The sequence below is a fragment of the Oncorhynchus mykiss genome, chromosome 13 (genome assembly GCF_013265735.2).
Source record: "Oncorhynchus mykiss isolate Arlee chromosome 13, USDA_OmykA_1.1, whole genome shotgun sequence".
In the NCBI taxonomy this organism is placed as follows: Eukaryota; Metazoa; Chordata; class Actinopteri; order Salmoniformes; family Salmonidae; genus Oncorhynchus; species Oncorhynchus mykiss.
Genome location: NC_048577.1, coordinates 41,298,485 through 41,322,466, shown reverse-complemented (window position 1 = coordinate 41,322,466; position 23,982 = coordinate 41,298,485). Strand labels below are relative to the sequence as shown.

The window sequence follows — 23,982 nt, the reverse complement described above, 5'->3', positions numbered from 1 at the left end:
CCCAACATCCCCTTCAGCAAAGTAACCATACCTAACAACACCTTCAGCAAAGTAACCATACCCAGCATCCCCTTCAGCAAAGTAACCATACCCAGCATCCCCTTCAGCAAAGTAACCATACCCAGCATCCCCTTCAGCAAAGTAACCATACCCAGCATCCCCTTCAGCAAAATCCAGGAAACATGGACCCCATGGGCAGACACAGAATTTGAATTCCATTTCTATGTGTGCTGCACATGGAAACCAGAGCCACATACCGTTCTGTATAATATACGTACATACATATTATACGAAAAAGTACGAAAACGTATGCACTCACTAATGTAACTCTGGACAGGAGCGTCTGCTAAATGAGAGAAATGTCAAATGTATTATGTTATACATGTGGATCCAGTTGAAACCCCTTTTCCACGAGGCAAGGTAAAAGTGAAGGACGCCATCACCATGATCGGTAGAGGAAATTCTCCGACAGGACCACAGTACCAAAGCACCCAGGACAAAGCACTCACCATTGAGATGAAATTGAAGAACGTTGCATTTTTAATACATCTCTGTCGTTCTGGCTTTAGTTCACTCAACAACAAGCAATGCAAATATCAATGATTAAAACCCAGTGAGGATTCTAAATTAATTTCAGACAAATTTTCGGCTATTGATGATGAATTGTGGTCAGGACAAGGCATGTTAGTTATGTGAAAGGGGGATAGAGGACGGGTGTGATGTATTACGTAGACATATCTGTCAGTCAACTGATTTCTTTAATGACAGAGAGGCACATGAAGACAGGACAGTATTCTCTCTCTGTTGACTATTTCTCGTGTCATTTTTTAGGGTTTAGATGGACCCGTAGGGCCGACTGGACAGCCCGGTGAACCTGTGAGTAACCACGTCCAAATGCAGCTTCGGCACATTCTGCGCACACACACACACACACACACACACACACACACACACACACACACACACACACACTTTCCTCCACCCATCAGGTGGCTCTATGACCGCAGTGTGCCCAGGCTGATTGTCTGCGATTCACACTCCATCTTTATCCCAGCAGGTGAGGAGGAGGCCCAGTGGGGCTCTGCCTCTCTTAATGGATCACCCAGCAACCAGAGAAATAGAGGACTGTATTAGACATGTTAGAAAGGCTGTGTTAAGGCTCACAATGAATGTGGATCTACCGATCGTTTACCGTTCAGCGCGCTGTTGAGGCCGTCTGAGTCAGAATCTTGCGAAAATGTCATTTTCCGTGATTCAACATGTAAAATCGGTTTGCACTCAGTTCGTAAACTACAGTACTCTCCTCAGGCAAACGCTATTGGTGTGTCTGAGCCCTTAAACTAGGGAGAGACTCAGGGGGTTTAGATGAGAGATGGGGGAAGTGAGGGGGAAGGGGGAGAGAGGGAGGGAGATAAATGTGAGAGAGGAATTCAGTGGGTGGTGAATGAGATAAGAGCGAGTTAGAGAGTGAAGGAAAGGGAGAGAGAGATGGTAGAGATGAAATCCTGGGCTGAATGATTATATTTCCATATCAATCACTTCAAGGGAGATCACAGATGTGGCTTTGGAACAGGTGGCTTGGCCGAGGTACAAAGAGTGATGCTGACAAAAACAACACAAGCAGAGACACCCCCCAACCCGCTTCATCTCTCCTCACAGACACACACAATCACAATCACTCTCACACAAATACACACTTGCCCATATGCGCAGAGGCACATTTAACTCGCTCTTCCTCAGACACTACTAACACACACTCAAACATACTTACAATATCTCTCAAACACGGACACACAAATGCATGATGAGCACACAGAAACACACAGAAACACGCATACAGACACACACACATATATACTGTATATACAGTACCAGTCATAATTTTGGACACCCTTACTCATTCAAGTGTTTTTCTTTATTTAAAAAAATATTTTAAATTGTAGAATAATAGTGAAAACATTAAAACTATGATATAACACATGGAATCATGTAGTAACCAAAAAAGTGTTGAACTGCTCAAAATATATTTGAGATTTGAGATTCTTCAAAGTAGCCACTCTTTGCCTTGATGACAGCTTTGCACCCTCTTGGCATTCTCTCAACCAGCTTTATGAGGTAGTCACCTGGAATGCATTTCAATTAACATGTGTGCCATGTTAAAAGTTCATTTGTGGAATTTCTTTCCTTCTTAATGCGTTTGAGCCAATCAGTTGTGTTGTGACAAGGTAGGGTTGGTATACAGAAGATAGCCCTATTTGGTAAAAGACCAAACAGCTCAAATAAGCAAAGAGAAATGACAGTCCATCATTAATTCAAGACATGAAGGTCAGTCATTCCTGAAAATGTCAACAACTTTGAAAGTTTCTTCAAGTGCAGTCGCAAAAACCATCAAGCGCTATGATGAAACTGGCTCTCATGAGGACTGACACAGGAAAGGAAGACCCAGAGTTACCTCTGCTGCAGAGGTTAAGTTCATTAGAGTTACCAGCCTCAGAAATTGCAGCCCAAATAAATGCTTCACAGAGCTCAAGTAACAAACACATCCAACATCAACTGTTCAGAGGAGACTGCGTGAATCAGGCCTTCATGGTCAAATTGCTGTAAAGAAACCACTCCTAAAGTACACCAATAAGAAGAAGAGACTTGCTTGGGCCAAGAAACACGAGCAATGAACAAGACCGGTGGAAATCTGTCCTTTGGTCTGATGAGTCCAAATTTGAGATTTTTGGTTCCAACCACCGTGTCTTTGTGAGGTGCAGAGTAGGTGAACAGATGATCTCCGCATGTGTGCTTCCAACCGTGAAGCATGGAGGAGGAGGTGTGATGGTGTAGGTGTGCTGTCCTGGTGACACTGTCAGGGGTTTATTTAGAATTCAAGGCACACTTAACCAGCATGGCTACCACAGCATTCTGCAGTGACACGCCATCCCATCTGATTTGTGCTTAATGGGACTATCAACTGTTTTTCAACAGCACACCACACTGCCCTTTCACGCCTGGAATAAAGGAACACCTATGTGAGAATGCTATTCATTAACTACAGCTCAGTGTTCAACATCATAGTGCCCTCAAAGTTCATCACTAAGCTAAGGACCCTGGGACTAAACAGCTCCCTCTGCAACTGGATCCTGGACTTCCTGACGGGCTGCCCCCAGGTGGTAAGGGTTGGTAACAACACCACGCTGATACTCAACACAGGGACCCCTCAGGGGTGCGTGCTCAGTCCCTTCCTGTATTCCCTGTTCACTCATGACTGCACGGCCAGGCACGACTCCAACACCATCATTAAGTTTTCTGATGACACAACAGTGGCAATGATGAGACAGCGTATAGGGAGGAGGTCAGAGACCTGACCATGTGATGCAAGGACAAAAACCTCTCCCTCAACGTGATCAGGACAAAGGAGATTATTGTGGACTACAGGAAAAAGAGGACCGAGCACGCCCCCATTCTCATCAACGGGGCTGTAGTGGAGCAGGTTGAGAGCTTGGCGTCCACATCACCAACAAAGTAACATGGTCCAAGCACACCAAGACAGTCGTGAAGAGGGCACGACAAAACCCATTCCCCCTCAGGAGACTGAAAAGATTTGGCATGGGTCCTCAGATCCTCAAAAGGTTTTACAGCTGTACCATCGAGAGCATCCTGATGGGTTGCATCACTGCCTGGTATGGCAACTGCTCGACCTCTGACTGCAATGCACTACAGAGGGTAATGCGTACGGCCCAGTACATCACCGGGACCAAGATTCCTGAAATCCAGGACCTCTATACCAGGCAAAGTCAGAGGAAGACCCTAAAAAGTGTTAAAGACTCCAGCCACCCTATCAAAGCAAAGGGTGGCTACTTTGAAGAATCTCAAATATCAAATATATTTTGTTTAACACTTTTTTTGGTTACAACATGATTCCATATGTGTTATTTCATAGTTTTGATGTCTTCACTATTATTCTACAATGTAGAAAATAGTAAAAATAAAGAAAAACCCTTGAATGAGTTGGTGTGTCCAAACTTTTGACTGGTACTGTTTCCTGTACCTGTATTTCAGTCATAATTTGAGGATGTACACATGAGCTTATATGAACCTGATACAGTATTGATCAGTGTGCTGTGTTTGACTCTAGGGTGCCAGAGGACTTGTCGGACCCAGAGGGTCCCCTGGGCCCCCTGGCCAGCCAGTAAGTCAACATCCAACCTTCACCTTAATGCTGTTCCAATAGGCAATTTAACACCCTTCAAACCAGTCTGACATTAATAGATAACATCAAATACAGTTAAATCTGATTACCTGTCTTTCTCTTTCAGGGTATTACAGGTGTGGATGGAGTTCAAGGGTCAAAGGGCAACCTGGTCAGTATTTTTAACTTAAAATGGGACTTGTAGTTTTCATGACCTCAAAATGACAACAGTTGATCCATGATGACTATAATGGGTGAATAAAAGCTTTCTAAAGCTTTCTAAAGATGATGTTTATGTAAAAGCATTGACCACAGTGTAGTAGCAGTCCCATGACCCTGTTTAGGATTCCTAGCATGTGGGGCTCTGACCATGTGACCAGGGTTGTGTGAAGAGAAAGTGTGTGTGACACTTCTTGTTGTTTTGTCTCAGGGGGCACCTGGAGAGACAGGGCCCAGCGGTCAACAAGGAAATCCTGGATTACAGGTAACCCACAACCTCACACAATGTCAACACACAACAACATGTTGTCAAAAACATCATCCATAAAAAAACACAGTCTCAACACTTTCTTTGTCTACTCTCTCTTTCTCTTTCTCCTTCTACTCTCTCTCCCTCTCTCTCTCTCTTTCTCTCTCTCTCTCTCTCACACACACACACACACACACACACACACACACACACACACACACACACACACACACACACACACACACACACACTAACCTGATTGATGCTTTGTTCTGGTCCAGGGCCTTCCTGGTTCTCAGGGTCCCATCGGCCTGCCAGGAGAGAAGGTAGGCACCATGCATCTCTCTTCATTTCAGATTTAAAGACCTGATCTTGTGACCAATATCAGCTCCGCCCCCCAGGGGAGGCTGGCCTTGAACGCTGTGACCCAGTACCAGCCACTCCTGGCTCCCATTCAGATTACAGAGGACACTAGATAGAACATGAATATCCAGGAAACACACACTGGAACACACACACAGGCAGGCAGGGAGTCAGTGCTGTGCTATCACACACCACAGCCTCCTCACACTATAGCAGGGCTACTCAACTACTATTTCCTATAGCAGGGCTACTCAACTACTATTTCCTATAGCAGGGCTACTCAACTACTATTTCCTATAGCAGGGCTACTCAACTACTATTTCCTATAGCAGGGCTACTCAACTACTATTTCCTAGGTGGTAAAGGTCCGGATGGATATTGTCTTCATCGGCGTAGTAACAAACCCCCACCTCGTGACCCACATGACCCCAGACTGTTCACTCTCCTCTTGTTGGCAGAAAGAACATTTAGCAGTTCTTAACTAAATTTCCCTGCAATTCTTCTACACATATTGTCATGGAGCGGAGAGAAAATGGTGCAGTTTTAAAGCTAATTTCCTTCAGTTTGTGTTAACAAAATCCATGGGGGCCCCCATGGGCATATAATCTGGCCATGATAACTACAAGATTTAGATAGCGGGTTAGCCTAACGTACCTACCTAGCTAACATGGGTTAGTTGATCAACTCTGCATTACTGACATGTTAGAAATAGCTCTCTAATGTCTGTCAGTGAATGACACAACAAGAGGAAAACTTCCCATACACTACCAAATGCAAAAAATTGCACCTTGTGCATTCTAGTTACAGCTCTCAACCACATTAATAAATTGAAAGGCCAAGTTTTTTAAATGATTTCTTTTTAAAGTTGGTAGCCACCGGTTGAGTATGGCTGCACTAGAGGCTATTCATAGTCAAAAACTCATATACCCTGTATCACATTGTTGTAACCTGGTTGTTACCCTTGACATTGATTTGAATATACAGTAAGTTTCACCACTCATGATCTGTCTCTGTCCCCCACAGGGTCCCCAGGGGAGCGGTGGGCTGCAGGGACTCTCTGGTCTCGATGGCCCTACTGTAAGTACATCCATCTGATTCTTCCTCAGCAGCGCTGACCTTACCAGGGTGCATTACCTCTTCTCCACCAGCAGGGGAGAACAGGAGGCATTAGGAAAGATCTCCAACGCAGCATTTCAATTAGCTCCATTGAATGAAGGACCTGTTTACCAAAGGGCTTAGCTAAACGTCCATCCACATGGCTTTACGTAACAGGAAACAGGGCTTATGTTTCGTGTGTACTGTCGTGTTCTGCAGACACAGACACCCTCCAAGTCCCCCTATACGTTGTGCTGTATTCCCTTTACTTTGCACTGTCCATCAAGCTCCATTGATTGGTTCTAAAAACAGACTTGGAGATCTGTGGAGAGTTAGAATAGTAAGGTACCGCCGGCTGGTACAATGCTGTACTACTTGTTATAAACATTTGTGAGCCTTTATGATGTCTCATAATAAGACTTCTAATATGCTATGTCTGTTCAATGTGTGCAGGGCCATCCAGGAAGAGAAGGCCCTCCAGGAGAGAAGGGGCTCAATGTGAGTTACAGTACAGCCCGTTAGACCTGCCTGGGTCATCATACCACTGTGCTGTCATATAAACGGCCATATTATCCAATCACGTTCACTCATCACAATTCTCACCTCACGTTCACTGAATGCGTTGCCATCGGACACTCCCTTCCACTCCAATCAGACGTTAGCTCGCCGTCATCATCGTCATCACTCCCGTTGACTCGTCCTTTTCAGCATTGTATTTTCACAATGCCATCGTCATTGAGCAGTCACGTCAATCCACTCCGCTCATCAGCGGTATGGTAATGATCATAAAGTGCACTGGTCCTCATTGTCCAGTCAAAAGCACTCATTGCCATTGTGCGATTTGACTACATTCGCCCAACACAATTGCTCACTAGCTTCTGTATAATGGATAGTGCTTTTCAGACAGATGAATCCTGATGTTGTTTTGTCGTACAGGGTTTGCCTGGAACCCAGGGGCCTGTTGGTTATCCAGGGACTCGCGGTGTCAAGGTGAGTCAGATGCTATGTAATGGTCGCGGTTGAAATGTCCTCAAATGTACCGCGCTGACAGAGATAGCCATTCCCTCAGACATTTCAATCTCTCTACCTGTGATGGACATGTTGTGGGAGTGTGTGTGTGAGTGTGTGATTGACAGTTGACAGGTTCAGAGAGAGCAGGTGTATTCTCAGGAGGAGATCTATATGACAGTGGGAATAACGTTTGATGGACAGTAGAAATGACAATGTTGGATAAGAGAGGAACGCGTTTATGTGTGTGGGGGGTGGGATTATGTTGTGTGTGAGCGTGGAGGTGGGAGAATTGGGATAGAGGATTGTCATTGCTGGGAATGCTTACTCACTCAAAGTAATATTCACACCACCAGTTTTCCACCTCTAGGTCACTGTCGTTAAGGCGCAAGCTGACCTCGTCTGCAATCGTTAATAGAGGGTCAATAACTGGTCAATAGCAGGGCAATGACAGGTTAAGAGCAAATCAATAAGTCCTTCCCCAGGGTAAAATCATGGTGTTTCTTCCAATAGTTGTGGCAGTAAAATACAATAAAAACATGGTTTAGTGACAACCCAAGCATGCTGTTGATAGTACTTTTATTTACTTCTGAATACAGTACTGTAGTACAGTATCGTCTTGAATGGTGATTATCAGTGATATTGTGGCCTGTTCTGATTCTATTTGTATTTGAATGTCTGTTTCACAGGGGGCTGATGGAGTGAGAGGTCTGAAGGGGAGTAAAGGAGAAAAGGTGAGAAAAGAGTCATTTTCACAGTAATTGTGCTGTAAAACTAGAAGAATAGGCGTGATTACTCACAGTCAAAGTACCAGTTGTCTCACTGTCAGATACTGTAAAGGCATCTCATTTCTACTTCATGGTTTATTATGACATCCCCCATAGAGATCTCAGTACTGTGATTCATGAATCATCAGGAATCATTAGAAATCACTGTCTTCTTCTCCTCTTCACATTGCAGGGTGAAGATGGCTTCCCCGGGTTCAAAGGTGACATGGGCCTCAAGGGAGACAGGGTGAGAGTGTACCCATGCCAGACTACACACGCTTCAGATCAGTTTTCATTATGAACAAATAAGGTATTTTATGTAGAATGAGATGAGATCTCACTTAGTCTGACCTGCTTTTCTGTCTGCTTCTCTTTCTTCCTATCTACCTCTCTTTTTCTCTCTCTGTCTCTCTCTCTGTCTCTCTGTCTCTCTTTTTCTCTCTCTCTGTCTCTCTCTCGCTCTCCCTATATTTCTCTCGCTCTCGCTCTCCCTATCTCTCTCTCTCTCTCTCTCTCTCTCTCTCTCTCTCTCTCTATCTATCTATCTCTCTCTGTGATGTGTGTGTGTGTGCGTGTGTAGGGTGATAACGGGGCCACAGGAGGTCATGGAGAGGATGGGCCAGAGGGGCCTAAGGGCCAGTCGGGACCCCTAGGAGAGGTTGGAGGTGCTGGCATAGCTGGAGAGAAGGTACAGAAACATTATTTCACTAGTCTAACATTTACTGTATGTGTCTGGTCATGCAATATGTATGAGTTATTGGGATTATGCAGATGTATGGATATATGCGTGTTCAGCGTGTCGGCTACAGTACATGTAATCACATGAACACCCTGCTTAAACCATGTCATACAGTATTTGCATGCATTATGCACTTTGTTTTTGGCAATGTTGCCAAGTCAACCATAATGATTCCACTCCTCTTTTTCTGTTAATATCTCTCTCTCTCTCTCTCTCTCTCTCTCTCATTTGCTCTATCTCTCCTTCCTCAGGGTAAACTGGGTGTCCCAGGGTTGCCAGGATACCCAGGAAGACAGGGGCCCAAGGTAAAATCCAATTCAGAGCTTTAAGACTTTGTTTTACATTAAAACTTTGAAACAGAAAGAAGTGTGTATTTCTTTGGCTCAGCTCATTGCTGTCAAATGAAACATAAAGCATGATAAATGGCTGATTTAAAAATAGGTATTTTATTAATAGTTCATTAGTGACAACAATTCATTAGCGGGTTGATTAATGGCGTATTTAAGGCAGTGTGTTTGACTTATGGATTAGATTTAGCTTAATTCGATACTGTGGTTCATTATTAGTTTATTAAATGTTGTGGTTGATGCATGATTAATGTAAGGCTGTAGATGGTTAACCTCTGTGTGTGTTCTCCAGGGATCCGTGGGGTTCCCTGGTTCTGCCGGAGTTCTGGGAGAGAAAGGAAGACGGGTGAGAACCATAGGACCCGTATTGAACCATGCTGAACCGTATTGAACCATGCTGAACCGTATTGAACCATGCTGAACCGTATTGAACCATGCTGAACCGTATTGAACCATGCTGAACCGTATTGAACCATGCTGAACCGTATTGAACCATATTGAACTGTATTGAACCATACTGAGCTGTATTGAACCATATTGAACCGTATTAAACCCTCTACTGTAATTCTCCTCTAACCATCCAAAGATTGGTGAACTGCCTGTACTGTTTTCACTGATAGATGATAATGCTGGATTTTTCTTCTGCAGGGTCCATCTGGTCAAGCAGGAACTGGGGGTCAGAGAGGTCCTAATGTGAGTTAGATTTCTTCTCTGGTCTTACAGCATCTGAGTCTGTTGATCTCTATTGCATTGGGCCTATGGTGAGGTGTGAGTCACGGTTTCTCACCAACTGACATTGCACACCATTCATTTACAGTCAGTCGCCATCAACCTTTTCTGAGTCAAGATCACTTGACTCAGCAAGCCGAGATCTACCGCTCAGATAATTTTTTTTACATGACTTAAAAAACATAAGCCTATGCAACATTAACCAGTTAAGAACAGTTCAGTAATAATGAGGTTTGTGCAGTAAGCTATAAGGCCCAATACGTTATCACTATGCTTGAATTACCCTGCCAATGTTGTCCCTCTCAGACTATTTAGAAATGATATTTCTAAATTGAAGGTATATGATCACATTGGTAGTAGATCATTTGTTGTATTACTTGTGAGGCACAGCTGAGTGAGCATAATCAGTTATTTTACTGGACTGATGGCCTGCATCTGATGGTTAGCATTTTAATGGCTTATTAAAGTGTTGAAAGTCCTGAATAACAACTTAAACATAAACATACTCATAAAAACAGCAGCTCTTTCCTGTATTCGTTTGAATCTCTCTCTAGCCATGTTTTTAAATGTTTAGAAATCCCACATTATCAACTTTGCTGTGCGTTCGAGGCTTCTTTTGACAGCCTATGGCTCAAGGAAACTGTGCAGACAGTGATCTGAGCTATCTGATTGGCCAGCGCTGGGTTTTTGATTTGCTCTCTGGGCCTGCCAGGTAGGTGGAGTTCTACCTTCAGACATTGTTCAAAATGAGAACACTTTGCCTTTCCGGCACCAGGGCTGCTGAATAAAGTATACCTACCACCAGCACTAAACACATTTTATGAAATAGGAACGCAAGGCTTTATTGTTGTTTGTATTTTTTTTACAGAAAACCAGACCGGTTGGCGACCACTGATTTACATCATAGGAACTCTCATTCACCCCATGTCATTTATCCTTCTCCTATGGATGAGTTGTGTTGTCATAAGAAGGATTATGTTGACGTTGTTTTTTTCATAGGGTGCCAGAGGGGGGAGAGGAGCACGAGGACCGACAGGAAAGTCAGGAGACAAGGTGGGTTTAGGCCAGTGCACAGCTGCCTCACAACGAGAGAAGGAACAGGCGCTGTTGAAAGTGTTACTGTTCAGCACAGCATGCCATGCCATCTGGTGCAAAGAGATAACACTTACAATACTCTGCAGCTACATGTTTGAAACTGAAATCAGTTATTTCAGGAGTCCTTTCAAAAGAACACCAATGAAATGATTAACAATGGTAAAAAAAAATATTTTCATAAAATGAATGAATAGACCAACAGGCTCAATAACTGTGTTTCTCTCTATCCCAATCCTCCACCTTCTACATGTTCCGCCAATCAGGGCACCTCTGGACACGAAGGCCCACCAGGATCCACTGGAGACCAGGTAAGCTTCAGTCTGACACACAACCTCACAACCCCAGAGTTGAGCTATAATATAACACAGCTAATAATATCATATCTAATAATAGCTAGCATAGGATGATAATATTACAACAATACACCCTGCTAGGAAAAAGCATCATAATGCTTCACAGATACATAACAGTGTACGATACCTACTGGTAAAGATAGTCAACTGGATTGAGTCTTTGTGTTGTCTGGTTGATCGTACAGGGACCCCAAGGACCACAGGGAAGGAACGGTGAGGCAGGACCTAAGGGACCTAATGTAAGTGTGATGTGTCAAATGACAATCAGCTTTTATTTATTTTATTGACATTTTTTTATTTAACCTTTATTTAATTAGGCAAGTCAGTTAAGAACAAATTCTTATTTACAATGGCGGCCTACCCCGGCCAATCCCTAACCTGGACGACGCTGGGCCAATTGTGCGCCGCCCTATGGGACTCCCAATCACGGCCGGTTGTTATGCAGCCTGGAAACTAACCAGGGTCTGTAGTGACAGGAGCCACTCGGGAGCCCCTGCATTGTTTAACATGTTTCTGTTTTTCATTCCAGTCTTATGTTGTGTCTGTCTGTACTTTTTATCTCCATCTAGTGTGCATGTGTGTCTATGCTAATCAAAAGTGCAATATTATTTTTCAGGGAGCAGTAGGAAAAGACGGACTACCAGGTCATCCAGGACAGCGAGGGGAGCCAGTGAGTTAAACTGGGATTCTATGATGACCCAGGAATTATGTGGTTGTTAGTTACTTTTTTGCCTTTGTACAAATATGGACATAGATTACAACACTCATCAAGACCCCTAATAACACCACAACAACAGGCAAGACAAAAGCTGTGGCTTGGATGCTGAATTACTGAAGTGCTAGAGTGGGCTACATATTGAAGGCTACTAATCCTATCCATAAACAACTCTCTCTCTCTTTCTCTTTCTCTCTTTCTTTCTCTCTCTGTCTGTCAGGCTGGCTCTTTCTCTCTCAGCTCTTAGCTTTGGGTCACAGCTTCACTTGCTGTTTTCTCACTTGTCATCTCTCCTCTCTCAGGGCTTCCAAGGCAAGACTGGTCCACATGGGCCAACGGGTGTGATCGGACCACAGGTGAGTTATCCAATAAGTGATTAGAACTACATTTGTAGTTTGTTTGTGTCAATGAAAATCAAACGTATAAATGAGAGCTGTGGGGTAATGAGAACTCCTGTCTTGTTTTGTCTCCGGGGTTGTCGTTAGGGTAAATCTGGTGAGACTGGACCTAACGGCGACAGAGGACACCCTGGGTCACCAGGACCCCCTGGAGAGATGGGTTTACCTGGAGCAGCAGGCAAGGAGGGATCCAAGGTGAGTCTGTCGTGTTCATCTTCAGTGAATCATCTTCACCGCCACCATCATAGAAGATCATACATGTCTCCTCCAGGACCCTCTCAGAAACGAGATAGGTCGCCTCACCTCAAAGGATTTATCCTTCCCACAAATTTCCAAACTGATAAAGAGGAGGAAAAAATTCCTCTTTCCATACCTCGCTGTGCTCCGTACATTACCGCTCATAAAATATGGATGTTCCTCTCAGTTGATGTGACTGTTGCACTGTACCCTGTGATTTATCACCTCATAAGAGGCCTGCGGTGAAATAGCACAGTTACAAATTAAAATCAAACTGGATGGACATCAGAAATAGAGGAAGGACTAAAAACAAACAAAATATATATTGTAAAATAAAATAAAAATGTAAAGAAATTGTAAAATAGATTGTGTCTGTAAAATGTGTATCGTATGTATAAGCCGGCAGTAGAATCCAAAGTGTTATTGTTTATTCGTTTACTTCAATCAGGGGAGGGGTGGTAGGGTTTGCGGGGAATAATAAAGGTATATTCTAAAAAAAGTGTGTTTATGTATGTATTCATATATGTATGTGTATATTTGAATATATATGAATGTTTATGTATATATTGTATATGTATATGTTCTTGTTTTTGCCCAATAAAATAACATCAAATTGATCAAAAATACAGTGTAGACATTGTTAAAACTTCTTAGGGCTGAAATCCCGTTAACAGGATCGATATGACAACAGCCAGTGAAAGTGCAGGGCGCCAAATTAAAAACAACAGAAATCTCATAATTAAAATTCCACAAACATACAAGTATCTTATACCATTTTAAATGTAATCTTGTTGTTAATCCCAACATAGTGTACAGCGAAAGCACCACAAACGATTATGTTAGGTCAGCGCCTATTCACAGAAAAACACAACCATTTTCCAGCCAAAGAGAGGAGCGACAAAAAGCACAAATAGAGATAAAATTCATCACTAACCTTTGATGATCTTCATCAGATGACACTCATAGGACTTCATGTTATACAATAAATGTATGTTTTGTTTGATAAAGTTCATATTTATATCAAAACCTCAGATTTCCAACCTCAGATTTCTCACTTCCTGGTTGGATTTTTTTCTCAGGTTTTTGCCTGCTATATGAGTTCTGTTTTACTCACAGACATCATTCAAACAGTTTTAGAAACTTCGTGTTTCTATACTAACAATATGCATATATTAGCAACTGGGACTGAGGAGCAGGTAGTTTACTCTGGGCACCTCTGGGCACCTTATTCATCCAAGCTACTCAATACTGCCCCCCAGCCATAAGAAATTATTAATGTTGTAAATTAATATTGTAGCTGGAAAGGGCAGATTTCTAATGGAATATCTACATAGGTGTACCATTTTGAGCCTGTAATCGAACCCACAAGATGATGCTCCAGATAATCAACTAGTCTAAAGAAGGCCAGTTTTATAGCTTTTTTAATCAGGACAACATTTTTCAGCTGTGCTAACATAATTGCAAAAGGGTTTTCTAATGATCAATTAGCCTTTTAAAATTAAAAACTTGGATTAGCTAACACAACATGCCATTGGAACACAGGAGTGATGGTTGCTGATAATGGGCCTCTGTACGCCTATGTAGATATTCCATTAAAAATCTGCCGTTTCAAGCTACAATAGTCATTTACAACATTAACAATGTCTACACTGTATTTCTAATCAATTTGATGTTATTTTAATGGAAAAAAAATGTTTGACCCCAAGCTTTTGAACGATAGTGTGTTTATATATATGGGTATGTATAGATATGGATATATTTACCCCCAAAATATATGGGGGTTTGGAAATGATGCAGACAATTACATTGATGGAAGCAACAATCTGTCCGCAATATTAAGCTGATCCACCCCTTAAAAAATGTAAACAAATAAAAAGAGGCCTGTTGTCTGCTCACTGGTAGACTCAGACCTAATCCTCCATATCTGTCTGTCTGTCTGTCTGTCTGTCTGTCTGTCTGTCTGTCTGTCTTTCTGTCTGTCTGTCTGTCTGTTCTGGTTTCCAGGGAGACCCGGGTCCGTCTGGAGCTCCAGGAAAGAGTGGCCCCGCTGGGCTACGAGGCTTCAGAGGGAGCAGGGGCAGCCCTGGAGCCATGGTAACGAGCTAACACACCCACCTCACATCTCCTGACCTTCACCTTACTGACATATTACATTCTGCACTGATGTAAAGTACTACTGTATTGTATAGCGCCCAGTGTTTTCTGTGAAAATCACTGAAGGCCAGTTTCCTGGCTTTTTATAGAGATTCTCCATTGACCATGCTGCTTTTTAGTCCAAGAGTGGGCTTCTTCTGGGTCTGGGAAACTGACCCTAAGTCCTTTACTTGAATTAACTGATAGTGGACCATCTGATAACTGTATACTCTGACAGTGGGATGGAAACTGATTGGTTGGAGTTCCTGTGATGAAGGCTCTGATTGGTTCATCTCTGTGTGCTTGCCTCTCTCTAGGGCATTGCTGGACTGAAAGGAGGAGAAGGACCCACCGGTCTGTCAGGAGCAGGGGTAAATTGGATTTCATCATATAGCAATTGTTTAATTCCCATTTTCCCCATGCTACCCCCCTAATCTCCACCTCCATCCCCAATCCTGGTCCGTATGTGGTCTATAGCCAACAAGGACATGTAGAGTGTGAGGCTGTTACCATGAAGATCATAACCAGTGTACTAAATGAAAGAGTGAATCATGTGACGTTGTCCTCTTACCTCTCTGTTCCCCCTGTCTTGTCGTTACCCAGGGAGCCACTGGGGAGAAAGGGCCTTCTGGAGCGGCTGGTGCTATTGGTCAGCCTGGACGCTCCGGTGGGGTCGGCCCTGGAGGACCAATGGGAGAAAAGGGCGAGCCAGTAAGAACCTTTGATCATTTCCTTATTCGTTTTTTTTCTTATGCAACGCCAGTGTCAATTTCTAAATGGACAGACGAACATCACTACTCATTACTGAGAAATATACAGCATGTGTGGGTTCCTCTGTACTGTATGTGTCATAATCAGTGTTTACGCACGGGCGTGCGTGTGTGTGTGTGTGTCTGCATGTTCCACTCTCTCTGCGTTATCTATTAATCAATATGTCATTGTGCAATATGAGACTAGAATAATGGCTGTGGTTACACTAACGGTGTTTCCTCATCCATCTGTTCCCAAGGGAGAGAAGGGGCCCATCGGGCCAGCTGGACAGGACGGGGCGCAGGGGCCTGTGGGGCTGCCTGGGGCTGCTGGCCCTGCTGGGCCTCCAGGAGAGGATGGAGACAAGGTACTTACACCTGTACACAGGTACAGCACAGTAGGTACCATGCCACTGTAGAGGGACAACTTAGGAGAATCCAACTCCTGGCCCTCAAGACCTGAAGCACTGCTGGGGTTTTCTATTGCTAGTCAATTGATCTATTGTCCTTATTGGCCATGGAGTCCACTCACCTAATGGCCTTGATGTTGTGTGGGGGTGAGGTGTATGCGTTACTGGGTGTGTTTCTTTATCTCTGCAACGTGTGTGTGTGTGTGTGTGTGTGTGTGTGTGCGTGTGCGTGTGCGTGCGCGTGTGCGTGCGTGCGTGTGCGTGCGTGTGTTGTCTACAGGGCGAGACAGGAGGACCAGGCCAGAAAGGCAGTAAAGGAGACAAAGGAGAATCTGTGAGTCTTCATCTGGCGAGATATCAACCACACCACTGTCTTTTAGCCTCACAAGCCACAGAATTATACACCTGACAGGATATGACATCACCAGACACAGTACTACCAGAGAGAGGGAGGGGAAGATCCTATCTCTGGCCCAAATCTGCCCATGTTAAGCAAATCCTTAATTATTATGTAGGTGAAGAGTTTTTGTGTGGGGGGCAATGAAAGTTTTGAATTTAGTCAAGATTAACATAAATTGCTATTTTGATACGTGAGGCTTATTTGATCTAATAGAAGTTTCATAATGCTTCGGTTGTTACGAGTGTGCTGTTATAAGTGTGACGCATGTGACATCCCGGCAACTTTGAGAAAAAAACCTTTATCAGAGTTGTCCCTGTTGAAATTCGAGAACAGACTGTTCACATTCATGAAACTATGATCTTACTCTCCGTTGAATACAGGTGGCTGATGTCAACACTCCTCATCTAATATTCAAACAAGTATTATTATTATTATTATTTGTATATATTATTTTTGATTGAATATTATAACGTAAAATCTAGCTGCAGTGAAGCCACTCAACATTTACATTACATTCAGTCATCTAACCGTCTCCCGTCTAGAGTGACCCACAGGATCAACCAGGGCCCCTCCCAAGGGCACGTCGGCAGATCTCCCACCAAGTCAAAATGGGGACGAACTAGCTTTATTTTTGACTTTTATCTTTGACCATCATTCTATCCCCCGCCAAGCAACTCCACTCCTACTTGTCTCCAGTTCCACATCCCAAACCTCAGTTTCAAACAAGTATTTCATTAACAAGATGTATCCACCAATCCAAAGAGAGGAATAGGCGGGAGCTTGACAGCCAGCCGTTCCGCTCTGTGGACAACGAATCCCATTGTTAGAGGGGAGACACAAGCATCTCGTCTTTATGTCCAGTATCTCTGGTACTACTCACCTGGCAGGATATGACATCGCAAACCATGGTACTACACACCTGACAAGATATGACATCACCAGCCACAGTACTAACCAATCTTAACAATATAGCCAGGTGACCACTCTAACAATACGTCCTCAATGATTGAAGGAAGACGAGATCAGGTGGGACCATTCTAGCCAATGAGAGGGTAGATACGAGTGTGAACAACAGCCACAACTAAGTTGCTTTTCTCAAATTTGCCGCAATGCCAAATGCATCCACTTATATCAGTACATTTGTAACAGCCTAAACATTACGAAACTTCTATTCGATCAAATAAGCCTCACATAATTCGACACTCCCATACAAAAAGGGCTTAACTCATGCGGATGGATTTTGGGCACTTCGCCTCTTCCGCTCTGGTACTACATACCTGGCAGGATATGACATCACCAGCCACAGTTCTACACACCTGACAGGATATGACATCACTAGAAAAATAACGAAGTCAAATCGTGATGTCAGTAATCTTCAGGTCGGAAAGTTTCCAACTTGGAAATCCGACATGGACGTTCAAAATGATTTCTCCCGGCCAGAGCTAGTTTTTCCCAGAGTTCCCGGTTGTCTTGAATGCACTGAAATCAGAGGTTTCCCAGTTCCCAGTTCACAGTTGTTTTGAATGCGGCATACACACCTGACAGGATATGACATTACCGGTCACAGTATTACACACCTGACAGGATATGACATCACCAGTCAACTTATTACACACCTGACAGGATATGACATCACCGGTCACAGTATTACACACCTGACAGGATATGACATCACCAATCACAGTATTAAGCACCGGCCAGTATCCTTCCCGTCACCAGCTGCTATCACTAGGATAATTCAAATGAATGACTCAATAAATGAGAACGGGTTTATAATTGAGCGTTGAGATAATTATGTGCAGTTATAATTAACTGTACAGTATATTACTGTATGTGAGCTGTTATACTCAGCTTTAGGCATTATAAGCCTTTCTTCATGGTCTAGTTAGCATGCACTGTGCATCTTCATGTACTTTATCTTATCCTAGCCCTGGCAGCTCTATCAAACTATTCAAAATACTGTCTAACACTTTCAGAAGCCAAGCAATCACAAACAGCTACCATCAACAGCTGCAATTTCACAGTATTTGTGTTTTTTGAGCTCCCGACACAGCAGTGTTTTCCTGCAGTGTATGATTGATATGCAGTATACTTTCAACAGCATCTCTGTTTCTCGGTCTTTTCTCCAGGGCCCTTCAGGACCTATTGGAATCCAGGGACCTGTCGGCCATCCGGGGTTACCGGTACGTCTATTCAACGTATCTGTCTTTATTGTGTGTGTTTGTGTGTACTGTATGTGTGTACAGCACTGACCTCTGTGTGTGTTTCAGGGTGTGGACGGGGAGCCGGGGCTGAGGGGCCAGCAGGGGATGTACGGGCCGAAGGGAGACGAGGGAGCGAGAGGCCACAAGGGGGCCACAGGACCCACTGGACTACAGGTGAGGAGATGAGACACCCCTCTGTTGGTCTGTACCATCCATCTCTCTACTCCAGCATATAGCTGACAGGTGGACTGTACCATCTCTCATCAACAGCACATAGCTGATAGCATTGCAGTATCCCTACTACTGCGCCTCTAACCATTCTCTGTCTTTACAGGGCATGCCAGGACTCCCAGGAGAGAAGGGAGACAGTGGACACGTGGGCACGATGGTGAGTACTGTACATACCATTGGACGATTACATAATTTCCCTATATCCTATTGTTGACCTGGCAGCCTCATTGGACTCTCCCACCAAAGATCATTCCTTAAGTATGTCTCTCATCTTCATTGTGGTATAAAGCCTAACTAAAGTACAACCCTGCTTGGAGGCAGTGTCTAGAGTCTGGCTCCATGTAGAGGGACTGGAGCGTAACAGCCATGACACGTCCAGCTACACACCCAGAGAGGACTAGGGCTTTGTGTCTAAATGTAACAAGGAGTCCCTCTGAAGAGAGAGAGAGATTGATAGGGAGAAAAGTCGAAGAGTCAGTGGAGTGAAGGAGGGAGAAAGAAAGCGAGGGATAGGGATGGAGAGAGAGAGAGAGAGAGAGAGAGAGAGAGAGAGAGAGAGAGAGAGAGTGAAAGAGAGAGAGAGAGAGAGCGAAAGAGAGAGAGAGAGAGAGAGAGGTGGTTTGAGGAGGAAGACGGCAGCGTGACAGCTGCTAATCAGATTAGCCTGAGCCGGGCCTGTCTAATGAGCATCTTCCTTCTATTGTGACAGTCATTTCAGAACGCCACAGACCGTGAACACATGCTAAACAAGATTCTACACACACAGCCAGCGCCACAGCACACTCAGCCTGATTAGGGAGAGGGGAAGGAAGCGTCAAAAACGGAACAAAAAAAACAAAAGAGGGAACAAAAAGGGAGAGAAGGAGAGGATGAGAGGGAACAAAATATGTGGGGGGATAGAGAGAGAGGGATGTGAGAGAGAGAGATGGCAAGGAGGAAAGAGATCTCACTGGGAAAGCCTCATCCATGTGAATGCTGTGGTTCACAGGATTGCAGCTTCTAATGCCCGCGTAGCTCCCCAGTAGCAGGATTATAGGATATGTGCTTACTGTAGTGGATGTAGTAGTGTCTGGAGTATGTCTGTCTGTCTTAGTGCTGTGTGTACAGACTCTCACTGTATTGGGATTTCAGTGTTTTGAAGCACAGCTAACCATTAACTCTGGACTGGAAGGGAGCAGTCAGTGCAGTTAAGATGGATAGCTTGTTGTCCATGTAGAGGTGCACAGAGGGGGGGAATCCCATCACACTGAGTGTCAGTGAGTGCTCTCATTTCCCCTGTAGCCTGATCATGTGTTCTTGGAGAGAACTAGAGGCTCCTCTTAGAGAGAGAGAGAGAGAGAGAGAGAGAGAGAGAGAGAGAGAGCGAGAGAGAGAGAGAGACAGAAGGAGGGGATAGAGAGATGAAGGGCGAGAGAGATGAAGGGAGAGAGAGATGAAGGGAGAGAAAGAGAGGGAGATACTGTACAGAGAGAGGGGGTGAAAGACCAGAAGAGAGAGAGGGAGATAGAGACAGAGAGTTAGGGAGAGAGTGAGAGGGAGGGAGAAAGGGAAAGAGAGAGAACCTTTCTGTGTGTCATTGAGGGTAATGGCTTGTCTCGTGGTGTCTTCATCATGTCAGTGAGGTAATGATCATAGAGGCTGGTTCTGTTCTGGGGATATGTTGCACCAGGCCCTCAGCCACCAGGCACTCAGCCACCAGGCCCTCAGCCACCAGGCCCTCCCTGAATGACTAGCATGCACAGTCACTGTACCCAGGGAGGAGCTGCCTGGTGGGTCACACAGTCTACTTCCTTTGGGATAGAGGTGTGTGTGTGTTTGTGTCTGCGTGTGCTTATGCATGTATGTGCTGTCTCAAGCCAATGGCTAATGATTTATTTTCTCCTCAGGGCCCTCCAGGACAACATGGCCCCAGAGGCCCCCAGGGGTCCATTGGTGGAGAGGTACAGTATATTTCTGGCCTTATCTGACCACATTTCTATGCACTGGGTTTGCTGCAGTATTTGGATTGGTTTATGTTGCAAGACGGCATACTATTTTGCGCAGCTCTCACTCCTACTCAAATCTACACTACCGACTATCAGAACACACCCACCAATAGGGTTGTTACTTCACACACGGCACACACACTCCTCTACCCTCTGCCCCTCTCCCTCTCCCAGACCCTCTGCCGGTTTGGAGCTGTGAATTATTAAGTGGTATTAGAATGTAATCCCTCAGTGGGAGTTATATTTACCGCTCTATAAATCATTAAGGAGTATTAGACAATCATCCCTGGGAGGAAGTTATATTTACCTCTATAAATCATTAAGGAGTATTAGACAATCATCCCTGGGAGGAAGTTATATTTACCTCTATAAATCATTAAGGAGTATTAGACAATCATCCCTGGGAGGAAGTTATATTTGCCTCTATAAATCATCAAGGAGTATTAGACAATCATCCCTGAGACGAAGTTATATTTGCCTCTATAAATCATTAAGGCCTATTAGACAATCATCCCTGAGAGGAAGTTATATTTACCTCTATAAATCATTAAGGAGTATTAGACAATCATCCCTGGGAGGAAGTTATATTTACCTCTATAAATCATGAAGGAGTATTAGACAATCATCCCTGGGAGGAAGTTATATTTACCTCTATAAATCATGAAGGAGTATTAGACAATCATCCCTGGGAGGAAGTTATATTTACCTCTATAAATCATGAAGGAGTATTAGACAATCATCCCTGGGAGGAAGTTATATTTACCTCTATAAATCATGAAGGAGTATTAGACAATCATCCCTGGGAGGAAGTTATATTTACCTCTATAAATCATTAAGGAGTATTAGACAATCATCCCTGGGAGGAAGTTATATTTACCTCTATAAATCATGAAGGAGTATTAGACAATCATCCCTGGGAGGAAGTTATATTTACCTCTATAAATCATGAAGGAGTATTAGACAATCATCCCTGGGAGGAAGTTATATTTACCTCTATAAATCATTAAGGAGTATTAGACAATCATCCCTGGGAGGAAGTTATATTTACCTCTACTAATGGCCAACCTCTCAACATCTCACACCAATCAATTATTCACGAGAGAGGGACGGAAAGAAGTCACTCCACACACCCACACACACACACACACACACACACACACACACACACACACACACACACACACATAGTCAAAAATCAAATCAAATCAAATTGTATTGGTCACAGACATATTTAGCAGATGTTATTGTGGTTGTAGTGAAATGCTTGTATGGATTCAGTGGTACGGATTCAGATCGTCACATCAGACCTGGGTACAACTTTCATTTGATAGACCACATACTTTATTTGAGCATTTGTCTGGAGTGCTAGATGGGCGGGGTTTGTACTTTTGGGACTATCCCATTGGTGCTAGTTTCCTATCCAAGCTCAATCAGGCACTATTTGAAAGATGTTGAATACCATTTGAACCCAGGTCTGATTCATATGGTGCCATGGAAATAGAAGGGTGTAGAGATGGAGCGATCCATAAATGGATTGATGCAGGTGATGTTGTGAGAGAGAAATGGATAAAGAGAAGCTTTGAGTCTTTGTGGGAAATAGAAGAGCTGGCTTGCACTGCAGGCAGGATAGTCCTCCACTCACTCACACGCTCCAATTTGTGCACTCTACCAAAGAGAGAGATGCTTTCACTGTTTTTCTCTCGAGACAGCCAGCACACACTTCCACATTGACACACACCGACGCAGAGAGACTGACTCCACACTCTGTTACTCAGATCGCATCAACAGAGGAAACTCACACACACAGACAACAGTCAATATTTTCTCCTAGTGATGATGGTGCAGCTGTTGTCTCAGCACCCTGACAGAGAACAACAGACAAACAAAACAACCTCAACACAAGAAACCTGTAGATGAAATATTTATTATTTCAGTCCTCCTGTCATTGTGTTGGTTCGAGTGGTTCTGTTGTGTTGTAACAGGGCACTGCTGGCCAGCCTGGTGGAGTGGGCCAGCCTGGGATCGTTGGAGAGAAGGGGGAGGATGGAGAGGCTGGGGACCCGGGACCAGTTGGAGACACTGGTGCCGCTGTAAGTCATCTTTCTCTCATCCTCTTCTTCACTGCCTCTCCCTCTCCCTCCCTCTCTCTCTCTCTCTCTCTCTCTCCCTCTCCCTCTCTCCCTCTCTCTCTCTCTGTCTCAACCACTAACTGTATGATTGTATGGTGTCCCCAGGGTGGTAAAGGGGAGCTGGGGGAGAAGGGTGACTCTGGCCCCTCCGGAGCAGCAGGACCTGCAGGAGTCAGAGGCACGCCAGGGGAGGACGGACCCAAAGGAAACCCTGTGAGTAGATCTCTATGTAGGCCACTCATCTGCTAGTCACTCGTCATTTAGGCCACTCATCCTCTACCAACTGGTTCTTGAGTGGTTGGCAGACCAATGCATTAGATTAATCTCAAGCGATGCTGCTGTATCTAACAGTCATTGGTAACTGACCACTCCCGGTCCTCTGTAGGGGCCCCTTGGGTTCCCAGGAGATTCTGGACCCCCTGGAGAAGCAGGGATCAATGTGAGTACAGCACCTGTAGAACCAAGTAATACAACAGGCAGTAGATGACTGATTATTCTGTTCCTCCTCTAAATGTGTGTTTCTGGTTGGAACAGGGAGTTGATGGTGGACCGGGAGCAAAGGGAGACAACGGTGATCCTGGGAAAGCCGTAAGTACAGTACAGCATTTACATCACACAGGTATTCATACGAACAGCATAAACATGTGTAACGGTGTATGTTCTCTGAGCTCATTCAACAGTATCACATACATAAAGTGCGTGCATACCAAAGATATAGTATTGCCTTTGTACTTTGTCACATACAGAGAGGCTTGTTTATTTCATGGATATGCTGTTCTTTCTTCCCTGTGTCTTTTAGACTGTGTGTGGTTGTTGTCTTTGAGACTGTGTGTGGTTGTTGTGTGTTTCAACTCTGACCCTTTGTTCTGCTGTCCTCAGGGACCCCCAGGAGCCTCTGGAGAACCGGGCCCTTCCGGGCCCCCCGGGAGAAGGGTGAGTGTAGGTGTGTGAGAGAGAGAGAGAGAGAGAGAGAGAGAGAGAGAGAGAGAGAGAGAGAGAGAGAGAGAGACTTTGACTTTTGGTCTTTCTTTATTGAAACATTCTCAATTCATTAAAAACTCACCCCCCCCCCTCCCCTAAAATAAAAAATAAAAATATATCCTCTACCACATGATACAAATCACCATACACAAAAACCCTCTCCTACAACCGTATATCCAAAACATCTTCCCCAGCAATACAGACAGCCCCCCCAACACACCATATCTCCTCAAACATCTCCACACATTTGATCATTTTATAGAACTCA

The 23,982-nt window shown here is 44.2% G+C and overlaps 1 protein-coding gene across 2 annotated transcripts in view; it reads left to right on the top strand.

The window, feature by feature from the left end:
• col5a3a (collagen, type V, alpha 3a) overlaps positions 1 to 23,982 on the top strand; it is an 80,508-nt gene that overhangs the window by 40,519 nt on the left and 16,007 nt on the right. For both annotated transcript variants that reach the window (XM_036941104.1, XM_036941103.1), the window contains 34 exons: positions 832 to 876; positions 4,124 to 4,177; positions 4,305 to 4,349; positions 4,608 to 4,661; positions 4,928 to 4,972; positions 6,033 to 6,086; positions 6,558 to 6,602; positions 7,041 to 7,094; positions 7,802 to 7,846; positions 8,073 to 8,126; positions 8,460 to 8,567; positions 8,870 to 8,923; positions 9,258 to 9,311; positions 9,614 to 9,658; positions 10,694 to 10,747; positions 11,053 to 11,097; positions 11,328 to 11,381; positions 11,759 to 11,812; positions 12,160 to 12,213; positions 12,343 to 12,450; positions 14,497 to 14,586; positions 14,943 to 14,996; positions 15,229 to 15,336; positions 15,635 to 15,742; positions 16,065 to 16,118; positions 18,314 to 18,367; positions 18,455 to 18,562; positions 18,723 to 18,776; positions 20,506 to 20,559; positions 22,587 to 22,694; positions 22,839 to 22,946; positions 23,119 to 23,172; positions 23,268 to 23,321; positions 23,613 to 23,666. In XM_036941104.1, the coding sequence (XP_036796999.1) occupies positions 832 to 876; positions 4,124 to 4,177; positions 4,305 to 4,349; positions 4,608 to 4,661; positions 4,928 to 4,972; positions 6,033 to 6,086; positions 6,558 to 6,602; positions 7,041 to 7,094; positions 7,802 to 7,846; positions 8,073 to 8,126; positions 8,460 to 8,567; positions 8,870 to 8,923; positions 9,258 to 9,311; positions 9,614 to 9,658; positions 10,694 to 10,747; positions 11,053 to 11,097; positions 11,328 to 11,381; positions 11,759 to 11,812; positions 12,160 to 12,213; positions 12,343 to 12,450; positions 14,497 to 14,586; positions 14,943 to 14,996; positions 15,229 to 15,336; positions 15,635 to 15,742; positions 16,065 to 16,118; positions 18,314 to 18,367; positions 18,455 to 18,562; positions 18,723 to 18,776; positions 20,506 to 20,559; positions 22,587 to 22,694; positions 22,839 to 22,946; positions 23,119 to 23,172; positions 23,268 to 23,321; positions 23,613 to 23,666 (2,187 nt within the window). The remainder of the gene's footprint in view (positions 1 to 831; positions 877 to 4,123; positions 4,178 to 4,304; positions 4,350 to 4,607; positions 4,662 to 4,927; positions 4,973 to 6,032; positions 6,087 to 6,557; positions 6,603 to 7,040; positions 7,095 to 7,801; positions 7,847 to 8,072; positions 8,127 to 8,459; positions 8,568 to 8,869; positions 8,924 to 9,257; positions 9,312 to 9,613; positions 9,659 to 10,693; positions 10,748 to 11,052; positions 11,098 to 11,327; positions 11,382 to 11,758; positions 11,813 to 12,159; positions 12,214 to 12,342; positions 12,451 to 14,496; positions 14,587 to 14,942; positions 14,997 to 15,228; positions 15,337 to 15,634; positions 15,743 to 16,064; positions 16,119 to 18,313; positions 18,368 to 18,454; positions 18,563 to 18,722; positions 18,777 to 20,505; positions 20,560 to 22,586; positions 22,695 to 22,838; positions 22,947 to 23,118; positions 23,173 to 23,267; positions 23,322 to 23,612; positions 23,667 to 23,982) is intronic.